This window comes from Sminthopsis crassicaudata, chromosome 1, assembly GCF_048593235.1.
Source record: "Sminthopsis crassicaudata isolate SCR6 chromosome 1, ASM4859323v1, whole genome shotgun sequence".
NCBI lineage: Eukaryota > Metazoa > Chordata > Mammalia > Dasyuromorphia > Dasyuridae > Sminthopsis > Sminthopsis crassicaudata.
This window is the reverse complement of record NC_133617.1, coordinates 542,310,774-542,329,935: the sequence shown is the minus strand read 5'-3', so window position 1 is coordinate 542,329,935 and position 19,162 is coordinate 542,310,774. Positions and strand designations below refer to the sequence as shown.

General features: G+C 32.8%; 1 protein-coding gene across 5 annotated transcripts in view; it reads right to left on the bottom strand.

Moving 5' to 3' along the window:
- The window catches only part of FER (FER tyrosine kinase), a 234,035-nt gene that overhangs the window by 75,133 nt on the left and 139,740 nt on the right, over positions 1-19,162 (bottom strand). For all 5 annotated transcript variants that reach the window (XM_074281925.1, XM_074281927.1, XM_074281929.1 and 2 more), the window contains 3 exons: positions 17,044-17,159; positions 9,776-9,870; positions 1,453-1,576 (listed from right to left, as the gene is read on the bottom strand). In XM_074281925.1, coding sequence (XP_074138026.1) covers positions 1,453-1,576; positions 9,776-9,870; positions 17,044-17,159 — 335 coding nt within the window. The remainder of the gene's footprint in view (positions 1-1,452; positions 1,577-9,775; positions 9,871-17,043; positions 17,160-19,162) is intronic.

The following is a 19,162-nucleotide window of genomic DNA, read 5'->3' as shown; positions in this document are numbered from 1 at the left end:
CCCAGTTTCCCTCAAAAATCAAATGTCACCAAATTCACCAAAAAGAGTCTGACTGAATGAGACTGCTCTCCAGCTCCATACAGACGGAAACAACTTGGAGCTTCTGTGAAGTAAGAGACTTTCAATAATTTCTAGAACTAAACAGAAAATTTAATCTACAAACACAGGACTCAAAGGAACCACAGAAAGGTAACTGGGGAAAAAAAAAAAAAATATATATATATATACATATATATATATATATATATATATATATATATATATATATATATATATATATATATATATATATTATTTAAAGGTTAAATGGTTTAACATCCCTAGATGGGAAAACAATAACTGTAACTCTTGAGAACTGTATCTATTACTGGAGCAGACAAAGAGGAGCATCAGATGGACTGAGTGAGGGTGTAGTTCTGAATGGACTCTGACATGATGATATCATACAAAAAGACATTAAGGAATGGAAAAAAAGATGTGTACTGGAAAAAGAGGAAATGGGAGATATAATCATACAATTAGTTCACATGAAGAGGTGCAAATTAGAATTAAAGGAAAAAAGGGAGAGAAATGAGCATTGTCTGAAGGTTGAAATCATCAGTTTTGGCTCTAACAGGAAATAACTTAATCATTCAGTTGGGTATAGAAATTTATCTGATCCTATAAAGAAGTAGTAGGACAAAGAGAAAAAGAAAAGGGAGGGACAGGATAGAAGGGAGGGGAAAAATTATAGGGAAAGGTGAGAGAAAGGAGGAAGGGGTTGATAGAAGACAAGGTGGTGAGTGAGGTGGATAAAAAAAACATGACTAAGAGAAAGAAGAAGGGGTGATAGGAGATAAGATAGTGAGTGAGGTGGGTAAAAAAACCACACAACTAAGGACAGGGTGAAAAGAGAGAACAAAAATATATACAAGGGAGAGAATAGGATGGAGGGAAATACACTAGTAATCATAACTATGAATGTGAATGGGATAAACTCTCCCATAAAATGGAAGCAAATGGCAGAGTGGATTAAAAAAACAATCCTACAATATGTTTACAAGAAAAACATTTGACACAGAGAGACATAGAGTAAAGGTAAAAGGTTGGAACAAAATTTTTCATGCTTCAGCTGAAGTAAAAAACAACAACAGGGGTAGCAATTCTAATCTCAGATAAAACAAAAATAAAAACAGATCTTATTAAAAGAGAGAAGGAAGGAAAGTACATCTTGACAAAGGGTACCATAAATAATGAAGTAGAAAGGATAAACAATCAAAAATTTAATTAATAATTAAATAATTAACAAAGACCACAATATTTTAATATAAAATCTGAAAAGTTTAATTCTAGAATTCATCTTTTGAAACAATTTAGATGTCATCTTAAGGAAGTGCTTATCCTAATTTTGTAGTATTATGCTCCTTTATTCAGAGAAGAAAATATATCTTATAAAATTATTATTTTCCTTACCTGTGTATACAGTTTTTACTCTCAAGATACGCCATACCAGAAGCAGCATCTAATGAAAATTTCACTAAATGTTTGAGTTTTATGTCATCTTTCTTCTTTCTCAAAAAGGAAAGGAAATCACCTCCTAAAGAAATTGACAGATAAACAATGAGACATGACAGTGAAGATACTCATTTACTTATCATTAATACCAAACTTGATTTTCAATCTATTTGCTTAAACTAGTATTTTTTTAAAAGGTACCATATATAACAGAAGAGACCCTCCTTACATGGTCTTAAATATTGCTTTAAGTGTTTCATACTAAAAGTTGCATGAAGCACAAGAACACTTCATGCCATTTATTGACCATCTCCACACCATGTAGCATTATAGCAAACTCTTGTAGATCTTTCTTTTCCTTTCCTGTTAGAATGTAAGGTCTTTGAAGGCAAAGGTTGTCTTGCTTATATTTAAATCTCTAACATTTAGCACAGTGGTTGGCACTTATTAAGTACTTAATAAGTATTATATCTAAAAACAGCAGACAAGAGCAGAGTTGAAGGATTTGGGGATATTTCAGTTCAGGTGTTTGAAATTAAATCTCTGAAATGAATTCCTCTCGTATGAGAGGAATTCTCATCCAATAGTTTCTCTGGGTCTGTGTCTATCTGACCATATCACTGGAGAAACGCAAGAGAGGCTACAGAACTCCAGTCAAGCAGTAAAGCACATCAACGACAAACAAAGGTAGTAAGACAGGCAAAAGGGATCTGTGTTGAGTAGTGTGTGAGGGTACAACGCTCTTCTCCTAGTGAGTTATGAAGCAGCTTTAAAGAGTGTGGGCCTGAGAACTGAGCTCTCTGCTAGCTATTGGTGCTAGCAGACTACAGGCATATAGAAAGAAAAGTCCACAAAGAGAGAAAAGAATTACAGTTACAGGAATGATGAATTACTCCTTGATTCACATAAAGAGAACCTGAGTTTCCTAAGCATCTACTTCAATACCACTGGACTCTGTATTACAGCATACTTTCCCAAGTCACACTGGGTGTATATGCTTGGCTTCACTCTTTAGCCTCTGGTCATTTCTTCCTACAATCTTTCCCAATCTTAAAAAAGCCTTGGTGCCTCATGGTCTTGACTGGTGACTGCTTTGCCTGCACCAATATTTCAGGAAATCCCAGCCACTATGCTTTACTTCATTCTTCCTTTTTTTTTTTTTTGATATCTCCAAAGCTTTAACTATCTTATTCTCACTTGTGGTCCCCATTCACCACCTAAATTAATTTCAGGACCAAAATTACTTACCTGGCTACTATCCTCTTTAAGTATGATATTTCTTCTATTAGAATGAAAGCTCCTTAATGGCAAGAACTATCCTCATTTTTGTATTTGTATTCTTAGTACTTGACACAGAAAGGTACTGCCTTTAAACCCAGAAACTGGGGTGGATTTTTTTTTTATTTTGATTTCATGTTAAAACAATTCTTAACTTTTCTAAAAAGTTTTGGGGAATGTTTTAAATCAATTGTTCTTATTAAACGTTCATAGTAAATACTTTGTTCTAAAACATAACTGAAATAACTGGCTGATTATTAGTGGAAAGTACACAGATGGGAGTTAGTAAACTGAAGTATAAGAAATAAAGTTCTTCAGGATTAGTCACAAAAATGAAAATAACAATTTTTCTAGGTCCGTAACCTGCTAGTTTGAGTGCAATTTGGGGAAGCACTCCAAATGGATAGTACATTCAAAACAAATGTTTTTGTCTCTCTTCTTTTATTTATTATATATATCCCCATATAAAATTAATTCTGCCTTCCTCCAATTCTCAAAACCTGCTTGCCCTCCTCTGTCTAAATCCTTGAGAAGACAAGAATCATCTAAATATACTGAAATGTGGGGAAACCAATATATTCATGAAAGCAACTGGGCCAATCCAAATCTCTGCATGGAGTAGGGATGGAAAGTAGCCCAAGACACTCCATATTTTTGAAGGCAAATGGGTCTAACCTAAGTCCTCCCAGAGAGATTAAAGAATATCTAATCAGGGAAGAAAATAAGCCAAATAAGACTCTTTGTGAGATAAATGGGGCAAATCCAAGCTACCTTTATTGGACAAAGTTGGGCATCCCAATCTAATCCTAGCAAGAAGGGAATGGGACAAATGCAGCCCAGATTCCAACTGGAAATTCAAAGATCAAATGTGCTTATGGTGCTGAAGGACAGTGAAACCAGATGAATACAGGCTGATGTGGACGCCCAGATATTGGGGATGCCAGTTAATATTTTAATATGTGCCTCCTTTTGGCACATGTACAGCAGCTGCTAGGAAAGATCAGCCACCAAATGATCTCCCTAAAATTTTGTGTTGCCTTTCTCTGAGACCAGGTCCACCACCAAATCCCACTGAATAATCTGGTTATCTATCCTTGTTACTGCAAAGACCCTGCCAGCCTGAGAGTACTACTCCATGGAACCCATAGAAACTGTTTAGAAATACATTGAGAGACCTTCTAAGCAGAGATCAATAAATGGATCATAAACTAAGAATGGTTTTTATGTTATAAAATATAATACAAATTTACTTAAAAATATAAAAGCCATTCTTTAGCACATACAGGTACAAAAACAAAATTAGTCATAGTTTCCTGATTTTAATCATATAATCAAGCATAGTTTGTCAAAGCAACCAATTATGATATAAGGAAAAATAAGAACAAAATTACTAAAAACTAAATGTATTTAGAATATACCTTTAGGTCACCAGGTAATTCATGCAAACTGTTCAAGCTACAGAAAGTTCTTGCCTGGCATATAGTAGGAGCTGAATAAATGTTGACTGTGTGAGAAAATACTTTATTGTCTGAATCTAGCTTTATATGGCTAGAAAACTGTCTTATCCAAAAGCTTAGGTTGATTTCAGAGATACTCTAGGGAAGCAAAATGGCTATAAAGAATGCTTAACTCCCATCTGTTTTGGATTCCCCAAATTGGATTCACTTATTTGCTGATATATATGTCAAACAACTCTTCTATGAGACTACCTATTGCCTACATGAAGTCAATCAGGTAAATGTCTTTTTGCCTTTGTCTTAACTCTGTGTAATGCAACTTACAGCTCTTTCCTCTATTAAGTGACCAAATCAATCTTTTTAAAACTATTTCAGATTTTGGAGTTTGTTCTTAAAACTAATGATTGATTGAAGAAAAGTGAACTGTAGAAGGAAAGGCAATTGATTGGTAGTAATGGGAATTCTAAACCAGCTCACTGCTGTTCTTGTCAAGAAATGCTAAAATGAGCCCATTCTATTCCTATAATTAGCCATGATCCTACACAAAAGGAGGTCAGTATTCCCAGACTGTCTTATTAGCATTTAAGAAATCATTATGCTCTCCCACAAAATAACATGGTATTCTCTTAATTTAATACATTCTAATAGTCTAAAACTATAATCTCTCAATCTCCTGCATCACTTCAGCAGGGTATTATAAAATCTGACTGAAATACCAAAACAAATATACTGAAAAGGATAACTTGTAAGAAAAAAGGATACAGGAAATTGGCTTATAATTAAGAAAGTCCTTCAAAACTTTGATTATATCAAATTGAAAAGTTTTTGTACAAACAAAACTAATGCAGACAAGATTAGAAGGGAAACAATAAACTGGGAAAACATTTTTATAGCCAAAGGTTCCAATAAAGGCCTCATTTCCAAAATATATAGAGAATTGACTCTAATTTATAAGAAATCGAGCCATTCTCCAATTGATAAATAGTCAAAGGATATGAACAGACAATTCTCAGATGAAGAAATTGAAACTATTTCTAGCCATATAAAAAGATGCTCTAAGTCATTATTAATCACTATGTGCCTGTCAGATTGGCTAGAATGACAAGGAAAGATAATACAGAATGTTGGAGGGAATGTGGAAAAACAGGGACACTGACACAATGTTGGTAGAATTGTGAATACATCCAGCCATTCTGGAGAGCAATTTGGAACTACACTCAAAAAGTTATCAAACTGTGCATACTCTTTGACCCAGCAGTGTTGCTACTAGGCTTATATCCCAAAGAGATCTTAAAGAAGGGAAAGGGACCCACATGTGCAAGAATGTTTGTGGCAGCCCTTTTAATAGTGGCCAGAAACTGGAAACTACGTGGATGTCCATCAATTGGAGATTGGCTGAATAAATTGTGGTATATGAATATTATGGAATATTATTGTTCTGTAAGAAATGACCAGCAGGATGATTTCAGAAAGGCCTGGAGAGACTTACATGAACTGATGCTGAGAGAAATGAGCAGGACCAGGAGATCATTATATACTTCAACAACACTACTATATGATGATCAATTCTGATGGATGTCGCCATTTTGAACAATGAGATGAACCAAATCAGTTCCAATAGAGCAGTAATGAAACTGAACCAGCTACACCCAGCGGAAGAACTCTGGGAGATGACTATGAACCACTACATAGAATCTCAATCCCTCTAATTTTGTCCACCTGCATTTGGGATTTCCTTCACAAGCTAATTGTACACTATTTCAAAGTCCGATTCTTTCTGCATAGCAAAATAATTGTTTGGTCATATATACATATATTGTATTTAATTTATACTTTAACATATTGAACATGTATTGGTCAACCTGCCATCGGGGGAGGGGGGGAAGGAGGGGAAAAATTAGAACAAAAGGTTTGGCAATTGTCAATGTTGTAAAATTACCCATGCATATATCTGGTAAATAAAAACTATTTAAAAAAAAAAAAAAAGTTTGGCTCTTCTATCTGGAGGTAGGGAGGAACTATTCCAAGCTTCAGATTTGTTGCTGTTTTCAGCAAGTTTACAGTACTTCCAAGATAATGTCATCCTGGGACTGTTCAATTGATCTGTGCTTTGGTCTTTATCGAAATCTTGCTCCCATGTAGCCATAAATAGTAGTGCTCCTCTTAGCCCTGAAATCATGCCTAGGTCTCCTGTTCTTTTGTAACTGATCAATAGTGCTCTTTTCTCCTCTGGAACTGTGACACAGAACTACTTATGGGCAACAGATCAATACCAGGTATACTCAGTCCAACATAATTTTTTTTTTCTGACCAGCTGTCCAAGCCCCTTTCCACCTCTGGGTGGAGAGTTCCCAAAGTTGCTGCTCTCATGGTCACCTCCAAAAAGCTCACCATTGTTGCTCTTGCTGTGTTCCAGGTTTCTATATGCCTCAGTGTTATAGACCATTCCTCTGGACTTCCTAAGTTGTCTTTGCTTCACTGGCTTTACCACTCCAAAATCTGATTGAGGCATTATTTTAAAGTTTTTTAGAGGAGAATGTTGGAGAGTTCAATTGGGTCACAGATTTGTAAATCAACATCTTGGCCCTTGAAATTCTAGAAGTAAGAATTTCAGAATAAAATATATGAAATCAGTTTAAAGGAGTTGAAATTAAATGGAAATATTGTTCAAAGGCACTCCATTAAGAAGAGAAGAAAGGCATTGACAGCACTGATTGGGATTTCATGGGACATTTAGCCTTCTCATATTGTAGTACTCAACATAAGCAGTGTCAAAAAGATCATTATAAAAATAGCTGTTGCTGTTCACTAACATTTAGAAGATGACATGCTTAAGAAATCCACAAAAAAATTGCTAAATTAAATTAAAACAGTTTATACTTTAATATATGATGACTTCAATGCAAAAGTGGAAATAGGTAATGATGGTCAAAAACAATGGAAAAGTATGTATGAGGTATATATAAGAAAGAAGAAAGGCCCAAGATTTGTAGACTACATCAAAGTTACATGCTTCTACATCATGAATATGTTCTTTGAGAAAACAGTAAGTATTAGGCATGGTAAATGCCAGATTATGTCACACACACACAAAAAAAGAGAAATCCATTACTTTTAAAAGAAAAGGAAAGACTTGCTATTGATATGTCAATAATCCTTGAATCAGCTATGTATAATTATAACACTGGCTTATTAAAGATCAAAATTAGTATAAAGCTAAACTAAAGAATGAGAAAGAGATATAGTATGCAATTGAAACAATTCAATCCTGACCTATTAAAACTAATTAACTAATCAGTAATTGTAAACCAATCAACACCAGTTATAATAAATTTATAATGAAATTTTACTAATACAAATCAATTGCCTTAGCAAGACTAAAAGGAGGTCTAAAAATTACCTCAATCTGCAAGTGTTCTCAATTCCCTTATCAGGTAATTGATTAACTATCATTTAAGTACCTACTGTGAGCCAAGTACTGTCCTAAGCAAAAAACAAATTCAAAGAATGAAGCAAGTCCTGTTTTAGAAGAGTTTATATTCTAAAGTTTTGCCATAGAACACTAGTTAAGAATATATTTTTTCCTATGAAATTTTAGGAAGAAGAATAAAATAAGATAAAGCAGGAATAAACAATAAGGTGGAAAACAACTTTTTAAAAACTTGATAATGAAATGAAAGGAAGGAGCATGGTGAGGTCCCATACACACATTCCTTCAAACTGCTCTAGAAAATGTATCTGACCAAATACTGATGAAGAGAACCTGAAAAAAGAGTATTATAATATTATGTATACTTAACAATTAAATGCAGAAGAAAAGAATGACTCTAGAATATCTGTAAGTGATGTCTCAGAGAAAAATTCTGCTTGGCCATAAACTCAATTAGAATTACTAGAAGAGATGAAGCAAGAGTTTTAAAAAGTTTTAAAATATTTTTATAAATGAAATAAGAATGCTAAATTAGAAGAAAAAAAGGGGGGAGATACAAAATTTTGCTCAAGCCATAACCTCCCTAAAAATCAGAATAGACCAAATAGTCTCCATGAACTAACATGAAATATCAATATAAAGTCATAAAGCTAAAAAAACAGAAAAAATGTAAGATATTTTATTGCAAAAACTAATCAAGAAAACTGATCAAGGAAAAAAATTAGGAATCTTTTAACTATGTGAAGGGACATGACAGAGAGAGAGAAAGGAAGGGAGAGAGGGAGAAAGAGAAACAATAGCAAAGTCATTTACAGCTTTTTAATTGAGGTTTACTTAATCCATAATTTTTCCCAATGAGTTCACAAAATCGTTTAGATCATAAACCATGTTATTTAAACTATAAAAATATGTATTGCAACTAGCATAGTGCAATGATATTTTAAGATAATAGTGATAATGAAATAAAAATCCTAGGATTAAAAATTATGCAATAATAATAAAGGACATAATAATAATAAAAAAGTTCTATTAAAATGGAAATTATAGTAAAAGTAGGAGGAATGTGTACAACAATTCTCTGAATCTATAAGAATTACACAGGATATCAATTCTGGAACATTTAATGTAATATATCCTCTTATCATTTATTTCTGATTTTATATATATAATACCTGTGTATTATATACATATATATGCATATATACACACATATATTTCAATATATAGATAAATACACATACATTAATGTAAATATTCATTTACTGACTTGTACTTTTTTTCAAACACAACCAAAAAAAAAAATTGATGGTGGCAAAAGTATCAGATTGTAAGCTTTTCAAAAGCAGAGACTAAATCTTGCACTGTTTGTGTTTCCTCAGAGCTTAGCACAGTGCCTGGCGTATAATATAATAAATGTTTACTGACTGACATACTTCAATTTCTTTTATACTACAATTACCAGATATAGATATACAAGTCCATGAATATTAAGTGTTTCCCTGACAAATATTAATCATAAAGTATATATTCTCTATTATAGATGAAGAAAGTGAAATTCAAGGACTGGCAAAAATGACTAGCCCAAATAATCTGGAGTGAGAAGTATCATGATCTATAGCAGAAATAACCAAAAATATACAACGTTTTAGCCATTATTTTTTTAAAAAGACACAAAATGGAAATTAGGGCAATAAAAGATGGAGTTCCTAGCTATACCTTGAAAACCTAAATCTAACTAATCTAAATTTTGCATAAATATTTTCTGGTATATTCTTTGGTCATAAGATCATAATCAATAAATCTAATTCCCAAGGAATGGAGTCTCTTAATTCAAAGTAAAACAAATGAATTACGTATTTCTGAAGTAAACAAAGCAATTGACATTATCTAACATTATAACCTCTGTAAGGTATTTGTATTAAATCTCACTATACCATACAACTAGAATCAAGGTCATTAAATATTTAACAAGGAAAATTCATGAAAACAATTTACCATAGGAGGAAAAAAAAAAAAAAAAAAATATATATATACATATATATATATATATATATATTTTTTTTTTTTTAAATGGGCTGAAACATAGTTCATAAAGCAGGAAAAAGAAAATATTTACCTGGAATAAGTTCCATGATGATGTAGATGGGTTGTCTTTGTGTGCAAACTCCTATAAGCTTGACAATATTAGGATGGTCATATTGTTTGAGTATTCTGGATAGAAGAACAAATTATATTACTATTTATAATTTATATTATATAATTATATATTATATATTTTATACATGTAATATTTTATTATTAAATATTTAAATATATTATTAAATTTATAATTTAAATTAACACACAAAAAAACCTAATTATTTATTCTATAAGCAAAGGCCTTAATATCAGATAACCTGAATCTGAAACTCTTATTCTGCTATTTCATAGCTGTAAAACTTTAAACAAATCAATTAACATTTCTGGGAATCAATTTCCTCATTTGTAAAATAAAGGAATAGGACTATATGACTGTGAAGGTCTCTTATAACTTTATATTTATATATACACATATGTTTATGTTTATAGCTTTTATGTTTGAAGATTGATAATCTAAAATACAAATCCTGATTTCTCTAGACTTTCTGGTCCTTTTCTACTGTACTTGGTACCATGATTCATTCTTAATATTTACTCAATTGATATATGGTTGATTGTCACACTACATATAATTAGTTATGTATAAAATCCTATAGAACACATGCTTTCACAAAATCTGACTTTGAATCAGATAATTATAAACAAGTGAAACTGAAAATTGTGTATTCATCTTGGATTACATGATAAACATGAATTTAAAATGTAAAACTGTTTTTAGAAAGTTTGACAACATAATGTATAAAATAAAATACACAGCCTAGTGACTAGAGCTAGATTCAAACCCCAAAAGCCCCAGGTTTAAGTCCAATTTCTAATACATCCTGCCTGTATGACTCTGGCACCTCTTAGCCAGAAAGCCCTGGGTTTAAATCCAACTTCTAACACAGTCTATCTGGGTATGACTCCGGGCAAGTTACTTAACCTCTTAGCATTCCAGGAATTTCTCTAAGACTAGAAATTGTAGGCAGACCTGCATTAGTAGTGTAAGGCTCTCACTAGTTGTTTCCTCAAACAATGAAATTATGGGAATTACCGTCTACCCCAAATGAATCTCCCCTTCTTTCTGCCATAAGAAAAATGCTGCATTAAGCACAAGACTTTGATAAAACTTAATGGTTATAATAATAATAAAATCATCATTAAAAAAAAAAAAAGAAAAAGAACTTAGGCAAACACTATGGGAATTGAGATAATCTAAACTGGAAGAAAATAGTACATTCTTTTAAATTCTGTAAAAAATTAAAAGTTATACTAAAATTTAATATAAATAGTTTGTCTCAGTTTGGAATGAGGAAATATATTCACATTGAATAGGAGAAAATTAGCTTAGATAATAAAGAGACACTTCCTAATAGAGATCATTGTAAATATTGAGATAGGTCACAGATGTCCCTGGTGTCTTCAAATGTAAAATACATATCCATACAAACAGGATGACTGATGCAGGGGTAAAAATAGATAATATTAACTCTGCAAATACTTTCCATTTTTATTATTCCATTGTTTCTCTATTATCATGGTCAAAGAGCTCTATTATTTCCAAAAGAGAAAAGACTATGGTATGAATGCAACTATTTAAATTTAGGATCAAAATAAAAAAATTTAAAATGTACATATATATATATGTGTGTGTATCTACATTCACACATATATATAAACACAACGTATATACCTACATATATGTTTATAATATTAATAAGCAAAGAACTGAAAAATATTTTAAGAATGATAACATATTGTGACTTTTAAGTAGAAAGACAGTATAGGAATAATAGTGACAGTTATGGCAGATAACTGTCAATGACTGATAACTAGTCATTTATTCTATACTGGTTCTTAATCTTTTTTGTGTCAGAGGCATCTTTGCAGGGTGAAGCTTAAAGAACCCTTTCTGAGAATAATTGTGTTTAAATGAATAAAGTAAAATAAGATAATATTACAAAAGAAAGTCAAGTATATTGAAAGATAGTTATCAATATTTTAGAAAACAAGGTCACAGTTAAAAAATGCTCTAAAATTTTTAAAAAACTTTACAATGTTTGATTTTTAATATCAAATCTCAGTTGGTGGACAACAGTTTTCTAGAAAGTAAAGAAATTCCATTAATCAACCAGCATGATATCAACACATAAAATTAAATGACTCTCAAAACATATAAAATATTTGAGTCCATTGAAGTTTATTAAGTTATCAATGTTAAAATAATACACTGTCAAATCATAGAGCAGAAAATTAGTTAAACAGTTGTGCAAATAATTCTGCAGCTAACATTATGAGTAGAAAAAACAAATAGCAGTAAATTAATAACAGGTTGCCAATTTTCTAATATATGATGATGTTTATCTTTTTACTCCCTTCAGAAAATATAATTTTCTTTATATATTATATTGTAAGCATGTTAAACAAAGTTTCACAACTTTTTTCTATAAACTACTAATCAAATGTATTACTTTTTATATCCTATAGATAACATCATTCATTTTTAGAGAAGCTGTTCTTGGCCCCCCAAAAATGAAAGGATTAACTGAAACGAAACAAATTATCAAAATTAAAATGTACCTATAAGTATGTTCAAGGAAACATAAACATGCAAGGAAAAATTTTAAAACCCAGGTAGGAATACAATGAAAGGCAAAAAAAAAAATCTCTATCACAGACTAATGGAGGAAAAAATAATAATGTGTAAATAACTAGATGAATGCTATATATAGAATAAATAATATGTAATCTCAAAAGACAATCTCAACTGGAGAGACCAAGAAAGGGATCTTCTAGAAGGTCACTCGAGTTGAAACTAGAAGGAAGTCAGGGAAACTAAAATTTGTAGTAGAAGATGGGAGAGCATCCCAGGCACTGGGAAATACACAGTCAGTGTAAAGGCAGAAAGAAGATGGGAGTGTCATGTTAAAAAGAACAAAAGGTAGCTCAGTATATCTGAGCCATACAGGGAAGGAAAGAAACTGGAAGAAGACTAGAAAAGTTGGAAGGGGTCACATTATGAAGATCTTTAAATGTGAAACATAGCATAAACATTTCAGTGTGATAAGAATCATAAATGTATAGTTACCTAGGAAGCATGCATATTTAAAATGTGAAAAGAATGTCTACACTTCTATATTTACACAGGAATCTTTAAAAGTCTGGCAGAACTGTTAGGAAAAATCCTTCAAATGTATAAAAATTCCAGTACATTCCACTGTAAGAAACTTAAGCCTGGATTGTCTTTTTAAAAATCTTCTTATAAAAAACTTTCGGGGGCATCTAGGTGGCGCAGTGGATAGAGAACCAGCCCTGAATTCAGGAGGTCCTGAGTTCAAATCTGGTCTCAGACACTTCCTAGCTGTGTGACCCTGGGCAAGTCACTTAACCCTAGCCATGGGGGGGGGGGGGGGGGGGGGAAAGAAAAAGAAAAAGAAAAAAAAGAAACTTTCAAGGAAACAAAAAAGTCTCAAATTCTCCACTAAGTTGTAAGTGAATAGCTGCATAAATGTGAAGTAATATCCCTAGCAAATTTACCAGGTTTTCCTATAAGACAAGGACCTCAATTTACATTTAAACTAAGAGATATTGTATAGGTCATTTTAAAAATTAATCCAAAAAGAAATAGATAATACTACTAATAATAGGTCCTAACACTTTGAGATTTACAAAGCATATTACAAATATTTCATTTTATCCACACAGTAATCCTGTGTTAATATTAGGTGTTACTATCCGACTCATTTTACAGATAAGAAAACTGGAGCATCCTTGGTTAAATGATTGGCTCAGAGACACAGCAAATTTTGAGGGAGGATTTGAAGTCAGGTCTGTCTTGACTCTAGGTCTACTATGCCATCTAACTTCCCTGAAACAGAAAGAATCAAATACAATAAAGTCTTACCATCATATTTTTTGAGAGGGAAAAATATGTTGCTATTACTTGTTAGGATTACTAGGTGCTAACTCAGTTGTCTAATTTAGCATAGTACTTAACAATTCTCTAGCTCTTTAGTTCACACTTTTAGGCTTCTGAAAAGGAGTTTATACCTTTAAAGGAGTATACACCTTTAAAAGGAGCAAGTTCATTGGTTGTAAGTAGTTCCCACAAGCCCTTGAAGTATCCACAAGCCCATTCTCTGGGAGGGTAAAAGGAGAAGGCAGTCTGGAAAGAGTCAGTCTGGTGAAGGTCAAGGAGAGTAGCATCCAACTCCTTCAGCATCTGATAGAGCTCCCTGAATGTCTCATCCATCTGCTCGACAATAAGTTCTTCATGTTGTGCTATCTCAGTTTCATCCTTCATACCCAGTAGGTGTTCTTGTATTGCAAGACTTTCTTTCTCAAACATCTTCCAGTATGTAACTTTGTAGTCAGCGTCCTGCACAGCCCATGCCATCGTTTTCTCTTCTTCTATTATAAATTTTTGAGTATATTCCATAAACTCTTTCAAAAGCTTCCAATATTTCAAGATATACTTCCTACAAAGGCGAGCAGCCACTTCAATGGGCCAATGTATGTGGTTCTCATGATAGAAGCCATGATAGAATCTTGGAAGAAAAATGATATTGTTGGGAAATCCTAATAACATTGTGTGGTCACAACCCTGCATGACTGAGAATTCATTCCTTTTGCTGAGATGCTAAATTTACTCAATGCTTAAATCAGGACCTATAGTACCTTGACCATAAACTTCTTTAGATCTGAAGACTTTAGATCTGAAGATACAAAATGTTAATGTCATTGTAAGTCAACCATTGTTGTAATTATCAGCTATGTAATTAATGGGTAGAGTACTGGGCATGGAGTTAGGAAGACCTGGGTTCAAATCCAGTCTCAGACCCTTACTGGCTGTGTAATCTTGCTCAAGTCAATTAACCTGTTTTCCTGTTTTCTTAACTGTAAAATGGAGGAAAGAACAGGTTTTTGTATGGATTAAATGAATTATGTGTAAGGACATTGACATTTTGGCACCCAAACAGGGACCAACAAGATCTTGATTCCAGTGGAAAAGTCTCTCTGTAACAAAGAAATTTTGTTAAAGAGCTAAAGTAGAATTTCAGCAAAATGGGGCAGATTTTTAGAAAACAGCCTTCTGTTTCTGTTCAAAGAAAATATTTAGAGAGCAATTGTCAATGAAAAGCCAAGGATTGATTATAATTTTGTAGGAGATCACTGAACTTTTAAAAACTGTGCAGGTCTTATGTCTTTGTTTTTCTCTGGAAAAAGAACTGGATTTAGATGAATGGGAATTAGTAGGAGAAGAACTAGGTGAACACTACAATTCCAAACCAAACTTACTTTCCAAAGATATACTTCATACATACAATTTAATTCAAGTGGCTTTAAGAAATTATATGTGTTCAACTAAAGAAAAAGAAGAACCAGAGGGGAAGGATCCAAATAAATTAGGTGAAAAGGATGAATCAGATAACAATGGAGTTAAATACAATTCTGAGCAATGAGAGCATTTTCCACCTCCTCCTTCAATTAACCCTTCAGGGGTGGAGGAAGAAGGAGGAGGGGAAGAGGCAGTGACACAAACAGAATGGCCTGTGAAGCAGCCTATGACAAGATTAGAAAAAGCATTGGTTAAAGCTAAGAGAGACGGACAGGATGTAAGTGATTTTATACATGCATATCCTATGATTGAAGAGATTGACTTTTTAGGTCAAAAAAAGAAAAGATATACTCCTTTGATTGGAATAAAATTAAGGATTTGAAAAAAGGTTGTACCCTTTATGGGGCTACATCAGCTTATGTTAAAAACTAGATGGTTTGTCTTATGAAATCCTAACCCCGAATGATTGGAAATCCATAGCTAGGACATGTTTGGAACCTGGACAAAACTTGTTGTGCTTTCGGAGTTTCATGAATTATATAGAATTCAAGTCAGAAGCAATATGGAAACAGGAGTTAACACACAATTCACTTTTGACCAACTAGCAGGTGAAGGTCAGTATGGAGAGAATTCAGAACAGATTAATTATACCATGACAGTGTATGAGCAAATTTCTAAGGCTGCAATAAAAGCTTGGGGTTCCCTCCCCAGACAGAAAGATTGGGGGGAGGCTTTCACAAAAATAGAGCAAGGTACCAATGAACCTTTTGCGGATTTTGTGGGACGTCTGCAAACAGCTGTCAAAAGAACTACTGGAGAAAATGCAGCTACAGAAATAAAGACCAGACATTTGGCTATGGAAAATGCCAATGAAATTTGCAAAAGAATTATATGGGGACTAGACAAAGATGCTTTTTTAGAGGAGATCATTTAGAGGAGAGAGTAGACACTATGCTACAGTAGGGACAAATACTTTTTACACACCCAGACTATGATGAATATGGAAGACAGGGTCCCTCCTGGCAAGGAACTTCTAGAGAAACTCATCGATGTTTTCAATGTGGAAAAGTTGGACATCTAAGAGCTCAAGTGAGAAGACACTCCATGTCCAAAATGTCACAAGGGCTTCCACTGGGCCACCAAATGTAGATTGATGCAGGGAAATGAGAGGGGGAATGTGAAATAGGACAAGCAATTTTACTTAAAAGTCGAAAGAAGTTAACATAATTAGCAAGGGGAATTGGGAAGCATAAAATTGAAAGGTTAATGAAAAGGAAGAATTTAAGTAGAAGAACGGAACTATGGCTTCCTGGAAATGTGAGTTAGGAAGATATGGAAAAAGAATTGATGTTTAGTTCTAATGAAAGGATACAAATGTAACAAAAAGATTTAAATATGTGCAAAAACTTATATAGCTCTACACAGTGATGTGTAAATGAGATTGTAATGGTCTTATTCAATTAAAATAAACTTGGAAAGTCCATATTGGGTGTTATTTAACAGTTGAATTGACTATATTTATCTAATTATTCAGTCAAGTCTGGCTCTAGATGACCCCATCTGGGGGTTCCCTGCTGAAAATATTAGAATAGTTTCTTCTCCACTTCATTTTTATAGATAAGGACATGGAGGCAAACAAATTAAATATTTTGTCCAACGTCACATGTTATTAAGTGTCTGAGACCAATGAATTTAAACTCAGGGTTTCCTGACAACAGGCTACACTATCTACCACTGTACCACCTAGTAGTTATAGTTCACCTCAAACACGTTATTGATTTCTTTAAGAAGTAATACCAGATTTTAAAAGACATTTTCTAGATTCACAAACCATTGAGCAAATCACAATTCAATGTCTTAAATATTACATCACAATGAATTATTCAATATTCCATCAACAAAATTATGGTTTATTTTACAGAACTCACTTGGCCTCCTGTAAAAATTTTATTTTCAGTTCCTGAGGAAGATCTTCTTTACAAGTTTTTACAGCAACAGGAGTTTTATCTTTTAATGTTCCCTTATATACTTCACCAAAATTACCCTGAAAATGAAAATGTATTTACTATTAAAAATAAGCTTTTGATAAGTAAGCATGTACCCTTAAAAATACAAGAACATAATTTACATTATTATCATGATTTAAAGTTAAATTTAGTCAGATATTTGGGTGGAAAAAAATTTGGAATGGTTTCCATTCTTCACCCACCTAGTTATACCAATATCTTACAAAACAAAAGTGAAAGAAGAGGGGATGAAAAATGAGAGAGATTTGAGGAAAAGAAGGAAACTAAAAAAGCTTTGTCCAAGAAGTCTAATTCCTAGAGAAAAGATTAAAGTTTCACTTTTCCTCAAACCTCAAACTCTGACCTTATTTGAAAAAACACTCATTACATACTAATTCAAATTAGTTTTACCTGAACATTCTATTGGTTTCAAAGTGTTGAAGTAGTAGAAAGATGATTAAAACAGTAAGTTATTTTGCAAAAGTCAGAACTTACCACCCATTCAATACGATGATTGTTGCTGTTGTGAATATTTAAGAAAAGATTTTTTGCCATCCTTATCAGAACTTTAAGAACTTCTCCAAAATTTATCACTGACTTTACATCATTATACAAATATTGAAAAAATCAAGACTTTTAAATTTGAAGTATTAGAGACCTGAGTCAAGATTTCTAAAATGTGTGGGAAAAGTGTCTCACTTAGGATTTGCTATTTTTTCCCCTAGATTTCACATATATGCATATTACAAACACACATACAAACATATAAAACACACATATATTCACATATAAAATTAAGAAAAAAAAGTAAATATAATTTAAGGATGCCATAAAACAGGGATAAATTTTGGGAAGTTGTACTCCAAGGCTCTAAAATAGATCTTCTATTCTTCTTTCTTTAAATATATAACCTAAGGGCTATAAACTTAATTTTTTCTCCTTACTTATTTTATTACATCTTAAGTTCTAAACGATTTCCCTAATCCACCTCAGCTCATACTAGAAAAAGCAATCATTTGATGCAGTTTTATAAATATGGTTTTACATAATCAGTTCTTTCGCTGGAGGTAAATAGTATTTTCCTTCATAGGCCCTTCATATTTGATTTGAGTATTTATAGTACTCAAAAATAACTTGGTTATTCACAATTCTATGAATACTATTGCTGTTACTATACAAAATGTATTCTTGGTTCTGCTTACTTCACTTTTTACCATTTCATGCAAGTTTTTTTTCACATTCTTCTAAAATCAGCCAGCTCATCATTTCTTATTGTTTAGTAATATTCTGTGGCAACTGCATTAGCACCTTGGATACCTTAGAATCAGCTGGAATCAGGATAAGCAAAAGTCTTTATTCTTGGTCTTTAGTGGAGAAGTGAAGATAGTGGATGCATAGGATCGCCTCCTCGTCTCTCTTGCAGAAGTCACCCTAGCTAGTCTCCTCCACCTCCTAGTCCCTCCCACAATTCTCTGTATACACCAAATGATTGGGCCAGCATAGGATAGTGAGAAGGGCCATTTTCCAAGCATATTCTTATAGAGTATTGTCCAATTGGTAATTAGCCTCAAGTGCTCTACTGTCTGACCTCAGTGCATTGACTCAAGAGTTTCAGCCCTTTACAGTATTCCATAACAATCATATTAACAATTTGTTATCAATTCTGCCATTAATGAGCAATATCTCAATTTCTAGTTTTTTGACACCCAAAAGAAAATTGCCATAAATATTTTGAACATATAAGTTCTTTTTTTCTTTTTTTAACCCCAGTCACCTTGGGAAACAGACCTAATAGTGGTATTGCTGGGTCAAAGGTCACAGTTTTATAACTCTTTGGGCATAATTTCAGATTGTACTCCAAAACAGCAGAATCATTTCAGTTATACAAATATAAACTTAATTTTAACTGGTTTTCTTTACAAAGAATTTTATTACATGAATTTTAAAAAACTATCAAGAAGGGACTCATAGGCTTCATCAAACTGCCAAAGGTATCCCATGACATTGAAACAATTTATCAAGCCACTAGTCATCTAGAATA